The sequence below is a fragment of the Zonotrichia albicollis genome, chromosome 6 (genome assembly GCF_047830755.1).
Source record: "Zonotrichia albicollis isolate bZonAlb1 chromosome 6, bZonAlb1.hap1, whole genome shotgun sequence".
NCBI lineage: Eukaryota > Metazoa > Chordata > Aves > Passeriformes > Passerellidae > Zonotrichia > Zonotrichia albicollis.
In genome coordinates this window covers 5,684,335-5,700,462 of record NC_133824.1, presented here as the reverse complement: position 1 = coordinate 5,700,462, position 16,128 = coordinate 5,684,335, and the positions used below count along the sequence as shown (strand labels likewise).

The 16,128-nt window shown below is 36.6% G+C and overlaps 1 protein-coding gene across 10 annotated transcripts in view; it reads left to right on the top strand.

Annotated features, from left to right (window-relative positions):
- Positions 1-16,128, top strand: part of EML1 (EMAP like 1) — a 121,772-nt gene that overhangs the window by 76,678 nt on the left and 28,966 nt on the right. For 3 of the 10 annotated variants that reach the window (XM_074542361.1, XM_074542359.1, XM_014264490.3), the window contains 4 exons: positions 3,665-3,712; positions 6,983-7,117; positions 13,397-13,425; positions 14,823-14,849. In XM_074542361.1, coding sequence (XP_074398462.1) covers positions 3,665-3,712; positions 6,983-7,117; positions 13,397-13,425; positions 14,823-14,849 — 239 coding nt within the window. The remainder of the gene's footprint in view (positions 1-3,664; positions 3,713-6,982; positions 7,118-13,396; positions 13,426-14,822; positions 14,850-16,128) is intronic. The other 7 variants (XM_074542360.1, XM_026791137.2, XM_074542362.1 and 4 more) reach the window with 5 other exon arrangements.

Below are 16,128 nucleotides of genomic sequence, written 5' to 3'. Positions count from 1 at the left end.
AGGTGGGCAGGATTGTTTCATGTCCTGAAACAAGCAGTTGTAAATTCAGGTGCTGTATAATTATTGCTCCTTTCAAATTCTGTATTGTTGTCTTTAACATGAAAATGTTATTTATTGTTACCTTTAATAAACTATATTAAAGTATATTTCTATGCCTTGCCTATAAATGTACTTCAAGAGGAATAAAGTGGAGTGGTAAGAACCTCATTGATTAATTACTGTACAAAACATTTTTTTGGTAAGTTATTCTGTAATCATTTAATAGAGAACCTTGAAATTACTGGTTGGATTTTAGGGTTTTATAGTAAGTGGTATTCCACATATTCAGTATTCAAAGATGATACAGTAAGTGCTCCAAATGTCTTTCTTGTATATAGTCAAGTAGAATAATTCATTATGCAACCTGAAGATGAATTCAGTCACACTTTGTATTTATACTGGACCCTTTTACCTTCAGGAAATGCATTTGTTTATGCATAAAACAGTAATGGAAATACATCAGCAAAATCAAAGAGCTTCCTTTTTCAAGGGGTCGGACTTGTTTATTTGTGTTGGAAGCTTCTCTCAGTGTTACACAGTTTACAGATGGTGGGAAATTTGAGATTTTTTTTAGCTCTAATTTCTGCTAGGCAGTGCTCTTTTCTTATGAACTGCTTCCAGAACTGTGGCTAATTTGTAGTCTAGGTATTGTCTAGTACAAAATATGGTCATGTGACACAGCAGCTGTAAATAGTATTGTGTTTGTAGATGTCTTTTAACTTAATTTTTATGTGAATGCTTTTAATAGTTTTCCCATACAACACAGGTGCACAATTGAAAAGGTGGAGTTTGAAAAATGAAAGTTAAAAGCAACAGTAGAAAGGGGAAAAATATTTTTTGCAGAGTCATCTTCTAAACTTTTAATCTGCTGTTGAGACTGAAAAATATCATCTAGCAAATAGTAAAAAATAGCATCTTCCATTTTTTTATTACCTGTGAGCATATATACAAGAGAAAGTGCAGGTGAATTGAGTCCTTGCCAAATGTTTTACTGCCTTATGAAAAGAGAGCTTACAATCAAATATTTTCTGATTCCTCTCTTCTCCTATACTTGGCACTGTTTGGGTTGAGACTGTGTGATGTCCAATTGAAATGACATCAGTCTGTCCCTTGAAACAGTTTGTTGTGCATTATTTATGTAAATATATGCAAATAGTCTGCTTGGGGACTAAGTGTACATCCATACATTCTCCTGCTTAGAGATAGAAGTATTTACTGGTATGTCTGCAGACACAATCTCATTTCATACAATAGCTGTATTAAATGTGTTGGTTAACTCATTTGAACCCACAGGTTGGTATATGGCTTATCTGCCTTGCTGGATTACCAAGGAGATGTGGTTCAGAGTTCACTGCATTTTCTGATTTCCCATTTAATATTTGAAATGGAAATGACTTCTTCTGGCAGGAATATAAAATTGGAGGTAATAAAAAATGCTTGAGGCTGAAAGGGTGGAACTAGCAGGCTTTTATTTGAGTTCTGTCATATATTCTCTCAGTGACCTTATGCAAATCATTTAACCTCTGTGCATATTGCTTTTCCTTATGTAAAACATGTATCTCTGGATATCAGTAGGTTCTTATAGGGCCTAATGTGATAATTAGATCCAGATCTTGCGAAGTATTGAATAACCTCAACTGACTCTGGGTTCAATTAGAATTGAGGGCACCAAACCTTGTTTCAGCATTGAGATCTCACAGTCAATACCCAATCGTCCAGGTTAAGGAAGGACTGAAATGCCTTGAATAAAACAAAAGCAGAAATCCAAAACATGGATCAACTGGATTATAAAAGTAAATGGTGGTAATAGAGTGCAAGATAGAAAGCTTGGTGATGCTGGTGATACTGGGACCAGAAATTGTGGTGAAGCACCAAGAGGAGTTGCTGCACTCAGGCTCTGGGGACCATGTGAACACAGCTCTGGGTGCCAGCCAGCTAACAGAGAGCTGGAGTGATTCTGAGGTGAGCTGAACACCTGACACAGATGGACAATCAAGAATTGCCTGGCTTTGAAAAGTGTTTCCATGTCATCTTCACAAGAAAACTTCCATCAGAAGATTTGATTTAAATTTTAAAATATTTACTAATTCTGTGATTTGGAAGTGTATGAGCTATTTTGAGTAACAGCTTTTTGAATGCTGCCTAGTTTTATTCTAAACTTTGTGCTTAGAATAATTATTTGAAATTTTCATTCTGAATAAGATTAGTGTATTGTGAGTAGAACTTTCCCTTCCCCCTGCACTTTTTTTTTTTGGCATTTAATGTGGCTTGAAGTTTGCTGCTTAACACTAAATTTGTCTTTGGAATTTGACCAGTGTGTAGTAGTGGTATTTTGTGTTCTTTATTAAAATCTAAGGTTTTGTGACTCATCTAGAATAGCTTTGTTTCCAAGAGTTGAGGGGGAAAAAAATAGTAAGAGAGGAGAATGCAGACAGTACCTTTCCCAGTAGGGATGCTGGTGCAGGCTGCAGGCTTGCACATACTTTGCCTTTCAAAAGGAGACAATCAGTCATTCTTTCTCTTCCAGCAGATTGCAAAGTATTACAATGGCACAAAACTCTGACAATGGAGATCAAAAGGAAGAAGCAGGAACAAAGAAAACATAAAGAGCTTTGTTTGCAGGGAGAATAAAATACTTTAATATGATAAATTCCTGTTCTTCTAAACTCTAAACACATGGCCCCTAGGAAATTGTTCAGTCGCCTGGAATTAATGTTGGGGGGCAGCGAGGGTTTGTAACTGGCACACACACACACAAACTCTGAATCAAACCTTCAATTAAATGCTCTGTGTAACACTCATGTCTCAAAGAAAATGGTTTAAAATATTTAGAATATAAATTAAAAAAGAAATCCCTCTCCATTGAACTTCAGTGGCAAAACTATTACACCACTTCACAATATCTCTAACAATTAAAGTTATTAGCACATTTTGCTCAGAGGCGTAATGAAATTAAAGTCATATGTTATTTCTGAGTTCATTCTAATTGATTTAAATGAGGGTCAGAATGAGTGCTAGACGAAATATTAATGCCATCAGTTTCTGTCTTAAGAGCATTGTGCACTGGTTTTTAATTTCTTTTATTAAAAAGCTTTTATATTTTCCCAAGTAATTTTAGTAATAAGGTATATATCTTTTTAATTTTGGCCAGATTTGTTCACCACAATTCAGTAATGCAACTGCCTGAAACATTCATGCTATGCAGTGGTATATGTATGTATATATGAGGATTTATTTTCTTGTCTTTGTTGTTGCTTTTTTAATAGTCTTTGTCTTTTAGCTGGATCATCTGTCGTGTTCCTTAAGATAGCCTATTTGATTTTTATTTTTTATTTTTAATTTTATTTTTGAGTCGCTTTACAAATGATCAGTCTATTGGGGCACTGCTGAGATTTTGTCATTCAAAGATACATTGGTGTTCTTAAATGTATGATTTGAAATGATCAAACATCTAACTGAGTGAATAAGCACTTTGTTGTTTACTCTTGCACGTGACTTCATATCTTGAAAGCATGCAATTTTGTCTTTTAATGTAAGTCTTATAAATGTCTTGTTTCCACATTTGATCGTTGCATTCACTTTTTATTCTGCTTTGTTTACGCACCTCTCAATCTGGATTAAGCAGGTCTGTGAATCTTCTCAATGCATGCAAACTGAAAAAGCCTGCTCTAAGGTGAGGGATCCTTAATAGCTTTGTAGTGTTGAAGTTCAGTTGTTTTTCCTTTCCATTTCAATTCAACACATAGAAAGTGGCTGTTTTAGTAAAAGCATTAACATGATAGAACTGTAATTATTATTGCCATTTTTAACATTTCCAGAAGTACATGTCTAAAACTTTTTCATCATTGATAAATACATCACACAACTTGGATAATAATAACGTCAGTGACGGTATCTGCATTATTTCATACTAACATAATTTTTATTATGGGAGTATTTGACCACATTGCTGTCTCAAATAAGTTAAAAATTGTGCAACTAAATGTTATCTTCTTAAATAATTGCAAATGCTCTCCTTTCATATCACTAATGTGAAAGCCAAATTCTGGGATCCAATTATACTCTTACAAATCCGTAAGTTAAATGAGTATTTTTTGTCATTTTAAATTCCTCCTCAGGTGACAGTGTATCTCTGCTGTAGCTGTGGGTATAATTACTGGTGTTTAACAGTCTACCTAACAAAATGTGTATAATGCCAAAACTGAGTTAATATAATGGAGTTATAATCCTTGTTTCCAACCACCAACTAATACTTTTCATTGGGCTTTTGTTGTTGTTGAAAGTTTAAAATAAAATTTGTCAGAAGATAGCATTACTAATTAGCTTAAGCAGTGATGGACATAAATCATTACAGTTTAAAAGAATTTTACACCTGAGGTTAAAGTAGTTTTTCTACTGATTTGAGACTTCATTATTCAGAAAGAAGATAGAATTAAACTTCTAAATTTTAGTCACACCCTTTCATTTCTTATCCTTCATCTCATCTTTTGAATGTTGACAGCTATAAAAATAAAACCCCAAGCAACATTAAAATTAGTTTCAAATTGTTTCTGTAACGTATTTTTTTGCTAAGATTATTATACTTTGATGATGTCCTTAATTTAATTTTGGTGTAGGCTGATGTTGACACCTCTTATCCTTAAAGAAGAAAGTATGCATCAACATAAGCCTACACTGAAATTTCCTAACCAGGAAAGGATGTCAAAATAAAGATATGGTCCTGACAAATCACACAGGATGTTTCTGTAATTAATGTATTTAATAGTGGAATACACATCCTAATAAAACTATTTAATTGGGAATAAACATTTTCAGCATCAAAGTTTTATTTTTTAACTGGAGAAGTATTAAATTGGATGATGTTATGAGATGTGGGAAGAATAGTTAAATATTAACAGTAAATTCTTTAATTTACTAGAGAAGGTTTTTTCATGCATTTGACATTGAGATGGCTTGGATAATGTTATTCTAGTGTAGGAAGTACGCTTCTGAAATTAAGACAGAACTAAATTCTTGTTGCTGCCTTTTCTCTTCCCCTATGAATGTATTTTGTTCTGTCTTTGTGTAATTTTGCATTCTGCTTGCTCTCTTACATTGCTTTCTCCACAGAAAAACTATTTTTTTAATTTCAGCTTAATCATTTGAAGCTTGTTTTTATTACAAGAATGCAGCACTGAACATCTGTCCTACCATCGCATGTATCAGAAGGTTTTTTTTGTCAAGCCTGAGATGCACCTTAACATACAGATCTGCCCTGGATGGGCACTGCCTTCTTTTCAAAAAGGCCATTTCTTTCCAGAAAGACTCTGGTTCAGGTGTTCCCATTATTTCTGCAGCTGAGTCTGAGTTGTGGTGTTGAAACATTCCCCTCCTTGCTGGTAAAAATCCATTGGGGAGCAGAAATAGTTTGGGGTTTTTTAAAGCAGACAGTGTACAGTTGCTAGGCTAGGTGTTTTTTCACCAGACAGGAAAGTCCATTTTGGTTCCACTAGTTATAGAGAGCCAACTTACACCATACATGAAGTGGGACAGAGCCAGAGGAGCTGACTGAGATGGCAGGGCAGGGATAGCTGTTAGGGACTGCTGGGGAAGTTTGGAGTAGTCCTCAAGAATGAGATGAGTATTCTGGTAAGCAGAGCATCTCTGAGGGTTTATGGAGGCTAAGGGGGAGATGGCTGGGGATGAAAAAAGGTGTGACTAGGACAAGACTGGCCTTAAAGGAGCAAGTACCAAAGTTTTCACAGTGGGATGGAGGTTGTGGTTGGGATTTGGGTGGAGAGATGTGAACTGGAATCATTGGTTTCCCTGGTTTCTGGGGTGAGAGAGCTGTGGAAGGTGGTTATGTAGTATGGGGATTTTATAACTTAAGGGGGATATTTTCATTGTGATTTCTACAGGGAAGAAAATAGTGCAGGACTGAAATGGGGGGAAATGAGACCCTGACACTGAGTCCTGTTGTTCAGCTGCTGCCATGGGGCTGATTCCTGCCTCAGTCTGGGTACTGCTGCCTGAGCCTCTGTGCTGCAAAGGGCCTGCAGCAACCTGTAAAGCATTACCTGCTTTGGGGCTTCACCCTTAGCTGCTCCCCCTCTTGCTAGGAAGCACTGCTTTAGAGAGAAGTGCTTTGGTCAATAACTTGTCTCCTATAAAGTGTAAGTTCTGAATGAGCTTCTCTTAATTTACTAAGTAGCATTGCTTATGTTTTGGGTCCCATTTTTCCATCACGGAGAGCTGGATGTCTAAGGGGTGCCATAAAGCTGCACAGGAGCTCCCTTGATAGCTATCTTGGCAGGAAGGATGGTTGAAGAGTGAGAGGGTAGGGTGAGCTTTAAGCCTGGAGAAACGTCCTGTCAGGACATGTGGGGAATATAATCTATTCATACATGTAACTAGGAAGCATACATTTTTGTCAACAACAAAAAAATGCAGGCTAGCTCGCCATTAATTGCAGTTTGGAGTTTGTTAAAACTAGCTTTGAACCACAGAGTAATTGATATTGGATGAAGACCCAAAGTTAGCTTGCTTGTGTTCAAATTTTGACATACTTTTGGCATTCTCTGTAGCCTGGCTGGAAATGTCAGGCAATGCTTTCTCTTTAAATCTTTCACTTCTTTGTAAGAGAATCCAAAAGTTCAGAAGCATGGAGTGGTAGTGAGGGATTTGAAACGTGACCCGGGAAAGATTGCAACCACTCTATGAAATTGGTTTAGCCCATCTTCTTTTTTATGATTAAGTTAAAAGCAGTATGTTTGTCTCTGTTGCACCAGATACTCACCAAAACTCTTACATACGCTCTTTAACAAATCAAGTTAAGATTTTTTTTTTTTAATCATAGTTATTTTTTTAGGGTTAGTATTCTACTTGATACATTTCTCATAAGTATTTATTGTAGAATATATACTTTTACAAGTGCCACTGTGAAACTTGCTCCTTGTTTTATTAGCACCATTAAGAGAACCAGTTCAGCTGAGCGTGTGTCCCCAGGAGGTCGGAGGGAAAGCTATGGAGATTCCAAAGGGAGTCGCAACCGCACTGGTTCCACCAGCAGTTCATCTAGTGGTAAAAAGAACAGTGAAAGGTAATGTCATCTAAGTACCTATCCCCTTTCTCTGCCTCCTGCTCTAATAATGAAATTAGTTTCTTTAGTGAAATTAGTTTTTCTTGTTTAAAATATTGGAAGCTTTTTTTTTACAAAGCTCCAATTCTTGGACCAAAATATATATTAAAACATTTGAAATAAAACAGGCTTTCATATTTAGATTAAATTTATTTGCCTTATTTCTAAACTATAAACAATGTGAGAACTTAGAGTTTCCCAGGAAAGTTCATAATTATTAAACATGCCTTTTCTAATATCTTAGTGGTTTCCCTTGGTCTTTATATTCCTGACAAGTACTTCTTTGAGTTTCTGGTTGTGGTGCCTTGACCCCAGCTGGCATCTAGGTATCACACAGCCATTCACTTCCTGTCCTCCAGTGGGATGAGGAGAAGAAAATAGGAAGAGCAAAAGTGAGAAAACTCATAAATCAAGATAAAGGTAGTTTAAGAAGTGGAGGAAAGAGGAAGAAAAACCAAAACACTTGCTGAGAAGCATTCAGCCACCACATCCCACATGTAGATTGATGTCCAGCCAGTCTCTGAACTATGAATGCCTTGATCTGACAGCCAGATTAAATATAAACGAAGAGAGGGGTTTACATGCAAGTACTGTTCAATGAAGCAGAATGAAGTGATGCCTATCTCTGTGTATCTTTGATCATGCTTTTCTGTATTGCTGACAGCACAGAGAATAGAGGATATCTTTCCAAGGGTTTCAGACTTAGGATAGCCTTGAACAAATAGCTGTTTCATTGAGGTTCATCAGTATTGTCAGTATAGGTCAAGCAGTTCTTTCCTATATTTCCTAGTCAGAATTTAGTTTCAGCCATTTCACTTGACCTGTTCTATTGCAGTTTCCTTTGCAAGAAATGGTGTTGATGGTACTGTTTCACTGTCTCACTGATGATGTGGCCATAAAAACACATTGTTAATGAAGCTCAACTAATAACTTAATTTACCTGCTCTCTTTGGGCATCCGTGCCATTACATGAGTCATTGTCAATGGTGTGGCACAAAATGCTCCTTCCTTTTTATCCCTTTAGCATATTTGCTTGAGTAAGGAGTGACTGAGCTGGTTGTGTACTCTTTTACAACCCAAATATGGGTGATTACATTATTAATAGCTTGGTTTCTGACCTATGTTTTCAGCTATGAAGCAAGACAGCAAGTGTGCAAACTATGGAACTTAGAATAAGTTATGGATTGGGATAAAAGGGCAGACTAGTAAGGGTGGCACTTTGTGGTTGTTTGCTACAAGCTGCCTGAACAGGAGGAAGTGCAAGGGGGTCTTTTACAGGCAGCTTGAAGTGGCCTCACAGTTACAGGCCCTGGTTCTTGTGGGAGACTTTATCTACCTGGACATCTGCTGGAGAAGCAACACAGCAAAGCACAAACAGTCCAAGAGGTTCCTGGAAAGCATTGATGGCAACTTCCTGTCACAGGTAGTGGAAGATCCCACAAGGAATAGTGTGCTGCCTGACCTTGTGATAACAAGCAGGGAAGGCCCTGTTGGAGATGTGAAGGTTGGAAGCAGCTTTGGTTGTCATGACCATGAGCTGGAGTTCAGTATCAGGAAGGGATGAAGCAGGGCAGCAAGTAAGATGTTCACCATGGACTTCAAGAGTTAACTTTAGCCTGCTCAGGAATCTTGGAAGAATCCCATGGGAACAAGACCTGCAGGGAAGAGGGATCCAAGAGAGTTGGTTGATATTCAAAGATCACTTCTCCAGGCTCAAGAACCATGCATCCAGATGAGCAAGAAATCAGAAGAAAGGGGCAAGAGACCTACATGCATGGATAAAGGAGAAGGTGTTCTGGTGGACAACAAGCTGTCCATGGGTTATGTCCAAGTGTGCCTTTGTGGCCAGGAAGGCCAGTGGAATCCTAGGATGCAATAGGAAAACCATTGCCAGCAGCTTGAGGGAGAAAAAGCATAGAATTGTCAAGGTTGGAAGAGACCTTTTAGATCATCAAGTCCAGCCATCCAATTCTGCCCTTCTATTCAGCCCTGGTGCGGGACATCTGGAGTGCTGTCTCCAGGTCTGGGCTCCTCAGTTCAAGAGGGACATGGAGCTCCTGGAGTGAGCCCAGCAGAGGGCTACAAAGTTGATCAAGGAACTGGAGCAGGTCTCTTACAAGGAAAGGCTGAGGTAGCTGGGCCTGTTCAGCCTCTAGACAACTGAGAGGGAGTCTCAGTGATGTCTACAAATAGCTGAGCAGATCTTCTTGGTAATGCCAAGCAATAAGTAGAGTCAATGGGCAGAAACTGATGCACAGAAATAGGAGGAAAATGTTTTTATGATGTGGGTGACTGAGCACTAGAAAAGATTGTCCAGAGATATTGTGGAGTTCTCCCTCAATGAAGATATCTGAAAACTGTCTAGACAATTCTGTGCCATGTGCTCTGGTACAACCTTGCTTGAGCAGGGAGGTTGGACCAGGTGAACAACTGTGATCCCTTCCAACCTGACTTGTGACTCAGTGAAAGGCTTAGAAAATTAAAGGAATAATGAAAAAATTTAAATACTATCAGAGAAAATGTTATAAAATTGTAACTAAGGAAGATGTAATATTTACACAAATTAACATGTTGTTTGCATTCTGCATCTATGCATGTGAATGAAGTTTTGATAAGCCAACAGAATTCCACAGGACTGGGCCTTCTGGTACTTACAGAAATTTGACTCTATCTTAGCGTCTGAATTTTTTTTCCCTTAATATTTTTGTAAGATAATTATAAGCAACAAATAACTAATAGATGTAGGTTTCATTTTGTTTCTAAGATTTTTGTACTTCAAGATTTCTAAAAGACAAATATAACTGAAAAAAGCCTTACTGTAGCAATACATAATATCCATAAATAATATTAATTTTGAGAGGAAAAGCAATCTATTATTAATTTACTTGGGAACAAAGTGTCTCTCTGCATGTGCAGATTTGAACAAAATCTCTCTACCCTTGTAGAGGATATATAACTGCACACATCTGAATTAGCAAACCAAGCATCAACAATCTTAGGGACAAGTGAGCCTGAAAGGTTTGAAAGGCAAAACCAAGCAAAATCCATAATGACCAGTGAAGGGACAGCTAAAAGACCAGCTCACTCTAATTTCAGCTGCAAATTCTGTAAAGTGTTGCAAGGATGTGTAACTTCATGCAGCTACTTTGCCTTGGTGAAGTTATTAGCATGGAGCTGCTGTTTTCTGTATTGATCTCCTGAAATGGTTGGATTTTTTTCCTAAGGCTTTGCTTTTTATTTTACATCTATGTATAACTTCCTACTCTATCACACATACCAAATTGTATCAACAGCCATTATGTGATTACCTCATTGATTAAAATAACGTTATCTTCTATAAACAAAACAAACATCTTATGGATAGTTTTTTGTTAAAAAAACTAGTTTCTATACTTAGATGGGTAGACTTTTTTCTGGAATATGAAAAACTATTATTTCACCTACCAGTGGGGAATCTCATTGCTTTTCCAATTTGCTGTAGTAATTTACTATAGTTTTTGTAAAAGTTTTAACAAACATGATCCTACAGTGCCCTTGCTCTGTGTATTTTATATAAAAAATTGCATTAGATCAAGTGCCCAAAAGATGAATTCAGTGTGTGTTGTACAGTGGAAGATCTACAGGTCAAAATCTAAAACAGTACAGTGCTTTGCAAAGTCAGGTTTATGGATATATCTCTGATCCTGCTACGTGTTTAAGGTGACAAATTATCTGAAATTAGTTATATGTTAAAGCTACTAAACACATGAAGTGAGACTATTAGTTTATTCACTTAAATTAAGGAAAGCTATGACTTCTATGAGCTATATAGATGTACTGTATGCTTGAAAATTGATTCCAGAATAGCTGAGAAATAAAAACATTGCAACAAAATAATGGTTATCTGCACAATGTTTTGGTTTTTCTCTATGGTTGACCACTGTACTTGAGATGCATTTTTAATTTTTACATACTGTTTCAACAGAAGCTCAATGGTTATGTCATTTTGCAATTGTTAGGCCACAAAGGGTTGAAATCACTCACTTAGGATTTGGGGTGAAGATTCAGCACACAAGGCATGCAATGGTTAAGTAAAGCGCAAGTATTCCAAGGAACTAATCAAGAGCACGTGTTAGATTGCCTCAACTGGTGCTCGTGATGTTGGTACCAATGTGAAAACAGTCATTGTATGGGTATAGACTTTCCCCCTCATTTCTGTCCCATGCAGCCGGTTCAGCACCCCAGCTTTCACTTCCCTGAAGAATGAGTGTCCTTATCCTGTGGAAGGGGCTGACTAAAGATTTGCCTTGTGCTTCCTCTTGAAACTGAGCAACCATGCAAAATACAAAGCAAGAGTTATGGGAAGGAAAATGATGATTCTATATGCTGGGACTAAGACTGTCCCCCAAAAGCTGTCTCTATGTGTGAAAGAGTGAGGAAGAGTGTGCTAATCTAACCATCTACTCACAGTCTGTTTGTATTCTTGACCCCTTTGCATCCCTTCCAGCTTGAGATATTCCATGACTCTGTTTTTGAAAGCCTGTAGGGTTGTAGGCTGTTATGCAAAGCCAGAATGCTATAGAAAGCTCTTTCAAGAAGCTTTGAGCATAAGGAGATGACCATAATCTCCCATGCTACTGCGAAGTGTCCCCACTCCTGCAGCTATCAGCCAGGAGTAAGCCTTCCTGAGGGCTAGTTAAGTAGGATGTGACTCAAGTTCAGGGAAAAGGGTAGTCAGAGCTCTGAGTTGTGTGTGGTTAGGGTTTGTATAATTAGGAAGTACAGATGATTTGCTTTATTACTGTCATGAATCAGCCTTTCACATTTGCTTGATTAGCTTGAATAGGTCAGCATGGTCTGTTTAGAGCGAGGGACTGTTTTGTCTCTAATATGGCTGCATTTCTGACTAGTGCTTCATCCCATAAAGTTTTTTTGTTTTCTAAAAATATCTCCATTTGTAAGAAAATGTTCATCTTGGTGCTAACAATGGCAGCACATCATGCTATTTATATAAATGACATTGGCTGTGTATGCCAGCTTGAAGCATGTATTTTGATGCATGATTAACACAAAGGCTGATATTATGGAAAGTTGCTAAATCAGGAGGAGAATCAGAATTAATTTGGTTTGGTTTTGGTTTATCATTAAGTAAAGTATTATTCTCAATATAAGTGTCAAACCAAAGCAAGGGGAAAAATATATTAGAATTATTTGCTCCATCTTTCATTTTATTGAGAGAGAATCTTTTATGCTTAAAAAAACCTGTGTCCAAAAATCCAACACAGTCTTGTTTCTTTTTTTGATTTCTCCTTATTGCCCACTGCAGTCTGGAAGAGGGTGTTGAGATGGCATCAAGCTCTAGGAATACTTCATACTTCAGTATTTCTCCATCAGAATGATGGGGGCTTCACCCATTTTGGGATCACCCTAAGAAACTTACAGCAGTTATCTTATACTTCAAAAGTTTTATTGAATTAAAAAAGAGGGAACTGGGAAGAGAAATACCTGCATAATATAACTTCATGTCCTTCCATTCTTCATCAGAAACAACACTCTCAAACTTGATTTACAGGGGCAAAGAACAAAAACAACAAATGACTAGAAACAAATTTCTTAACAAAGATTCTTTCCTTTTGGCCAGGGTAGTGCTATCCAGAGAGCTTCTCAATGCTGTATGTATTTTCCTCTCAAGTTTTCCCAAATATTTTCTCAAGACAAAAAGAAAAACCCATTTCCAGTTGTCTTGCAGGCAGCTGTGCAGTGACAAATAGAAGACATTTTAATCATGGTTATGTGCTTTCTGTGTTTTATCAAGTACTGTCATTCACCCAGGAACAACTGGGCAGTTCCATGCTTTATGTGAAGTCTTTGGAAAAAGCAGGATTCAAACTTTGATTTGCTCCTTAAATCCAGGCTGGAAACCAAAAATGATACAGCTTCTCGTGGCCAGTTTCTGTGTTCTCCTGTAATTGGACTAACTTCACAGAAGAAGAGAATTTGGTAGTTAGTAGAGGAAGATCTATAATTTTAAGAATGTAATGAGAATTGAATGTAAAGTGCAATCAAGGATGTTTACTGTTTTCAGTTGTTTTTGCCTGGGGATTTACTTTGTAAATAATTTAATTGAAAAAGTATTTTTATTCATACATACACTCAACAAAAATTTATTTTATTTTTACTTTTATGTCATATTGATACATATACATGTGCAGACTATATGTGCATGCTTTTAAAATAGTAATTTCTTCGTTATTTTCACAGCAAACCCAAGGAACCAATGTTCAGTGCAGGTAGGAACTTTTCAAATTTTTAAGCAGATAGTAACTGTGATTGGGTTCCCCCACTAGTTCCCTTTCTTCTGTGGCTGCCTAGAAATTGGGATTGGGAATCTAAACATGATTCTTACAGGCTGCTGCTGATATATTATGAAAAAGTTTACCAGTTCACTCTAGATTTTATTGATGCAATAGATTTATTTTACAGTTGAGATACTTTGTAAGAAGACAAGGACAAAAAAGACCACGTCTTCTTACTCCACATATGTCTTCTCTTTCAAAGCAGTATTAAGGTTTTGGTAATTAAAGCAGTGCCAAGTTCACATTAATCATAAAATGGTGTCCTCTGAAGATTGTTACATCTGTCCCAAAGCCTTGTAATGCACTATGTCAAATTACAAATAAAAAGGTGGTTTGTTACTACAATTTTGGTAATCTCTCTTTAATTTGAAAAGCACTTCAATTTTTTCCAACTTAGGTATTATCCCTGCTGAAAGATTTTGAAAGTGATATAGTAGGTGTAAGTGAAAGCAGTATTTGTTCTTGTCATTAGGCAGTTAAATTTTTTGAAGAGTCTTAATGAAAATATGAAGCTGAGTATTGTATCAAAGTTATTTTTGTTCTGAAAAGTCAACAACAACTAAAATAAAGATTTCTTTTAGCAAAATAGAGAAGGGAAAAAACTGTGTTGATTTATTAGATGTATTGTATTATTTTTATGCATAGTTCTGTGACAGTAATCATACATTAAGCTGAAAAGTTGTAGATCCTTTGTTTACTGCACGGATTGATCAGCATCCAACAAAGCTTTTAAACCATGTTTCAGGGTTCAATGTAACTGATTTTGAAGTCAATAATACATGAAATTAAATAAGCACTTAAGTCTCTAGTGACAATATATTCATGGTTCATGTCCTTTCCATAAAAACTGATGGTTTAGAAAAACAAAACTTCTGATTTGCACAGAATATGGTTTCCTTGCCTAATATTTCTCCTTCCCTTATACCCTGTAAAAAAAGGTATTTGTAGTATTTTTTCTTCTGCCACTTTTCCCATAGATAAAAGTCAGTAATTAAACAGATGTGGCACTACATTGATGTCCTTCTTACCTAGACAAAATTCCTACTGAAATGAATTTTTTTTCTTAGGAGGTTATACTTGTTTTACTTAAGTGTATGGTTACATAATGGAGTTTGAGCCAGTGTTTTAATGGTAGAACCAAACAGAGGCCCCTAACTGAGGAAAGAGGTTTAGAAGGTAATTATTCAGTGTATGGCTCAGTGTTTTGTCAAGCCCCATGTTAGCCTGCATCAGACTAAGACTGGACAGCCCCTAGAGCAGGTATTTAGAGAGTTATTGTATTCAAACACATCTTTATCTAGCCCTTCTGTCTCTGTCTCTGTAATCACAAGGGAAGCGCCGTGTGACACACTGCAAAGGTAGGCTTCACTTCCAAAACCTCATAGCTCTCGAAGCAAAATGGCTCTGGTGGGATAACAGCTCAATATATATACAGCAGTTTTCTAACTTGTGTGCATTTTGCAATGTTAAAACTTTTCTAGTTCTTTTGAGTGAAACAAAAATGTTATACCATTTATTATATAATCTACTGAATTATAACCCTCAGGTGCACTTTAATTGTAATAATGGGTTATAATTTACATTCCTGTGGACTTAGTCCTAAGAATTTGAATTAGATAAAAAATGTTGAGAGAGCTATATGGCAACACGTGGATGTTCACTGTGTTTGAAATGGCATTCTGCACTTCTGCTGAAATTTGTATAGAATTTGCCCCTTTGTTGGCTGTTTTGCTGTTAGCCTAACATGATCATAGAAGCCTTTGTTTTTTCTTGCTTTTTCTTGTTGAGTAGATTGTAGATTTTTCTGAATCTTAAATGAACAGACCTAGGCCTACAACTAATATCTCATTGCTTTTTGCTTAGTGTCATAAAGCAGAGTTACATTTGGTAAACGTGCCATTTTGGTGTCTAAAGCTTTAGTGAAGTTGCAGTGTAAATATGCACATTTTTGATGCATGTTTATATCTGTGATCTAATCACAGATTTATCTGCTTTTTAGAAATAGCTGTATCCTAACAGTTTTTCCACTAATCAGCGTCTTTCAGCTTTGCAATAAATGTGAATTTCACAAAGAAAAAATGTTTGTTCTCAAAGCAAAGTCTATTAGAGAGTCTCTACCTCTGTGTATTCTTTGTACCAATTTATACTTGCAGTCAGTGGTGGTCTCCTTTGCAGATCCCACTGGCATTGATGTCCTTCTTATTTCAGTTCATTAACTGTTCATTTATGCAAAAACAATATCAAATTTACAAAACTGCAGATGTAAAAGATACATTTGTCTAAAAGTTTCACTCTTGGTCTGTCTTTGTAGTTTGATGATTGTCTCTCTTTGCATCTATATCTTTACATTTAGAACTCTGCTGTCTTAAAACTTACTTAAGAAAAGTATGAAAAAGAGGAGATTGATTGTGTAGATGATGTATTTGGGTTAGGAACAAAAACTAGTAGAGATGGTATATTACCAGAAGTTAGAAATAAGTACACAGCATGACCTCTATACTTGACCTAATCAGCCTAAGTTCCTCTTTACAATTAGGAGAGAGACATACACACATTCTGAAGGCATAATTCATATACTTGTTGTAATGTTCTTAATATAGTTTATTTTCCTAGTCTGATGTGACTAGGTCAAATGCT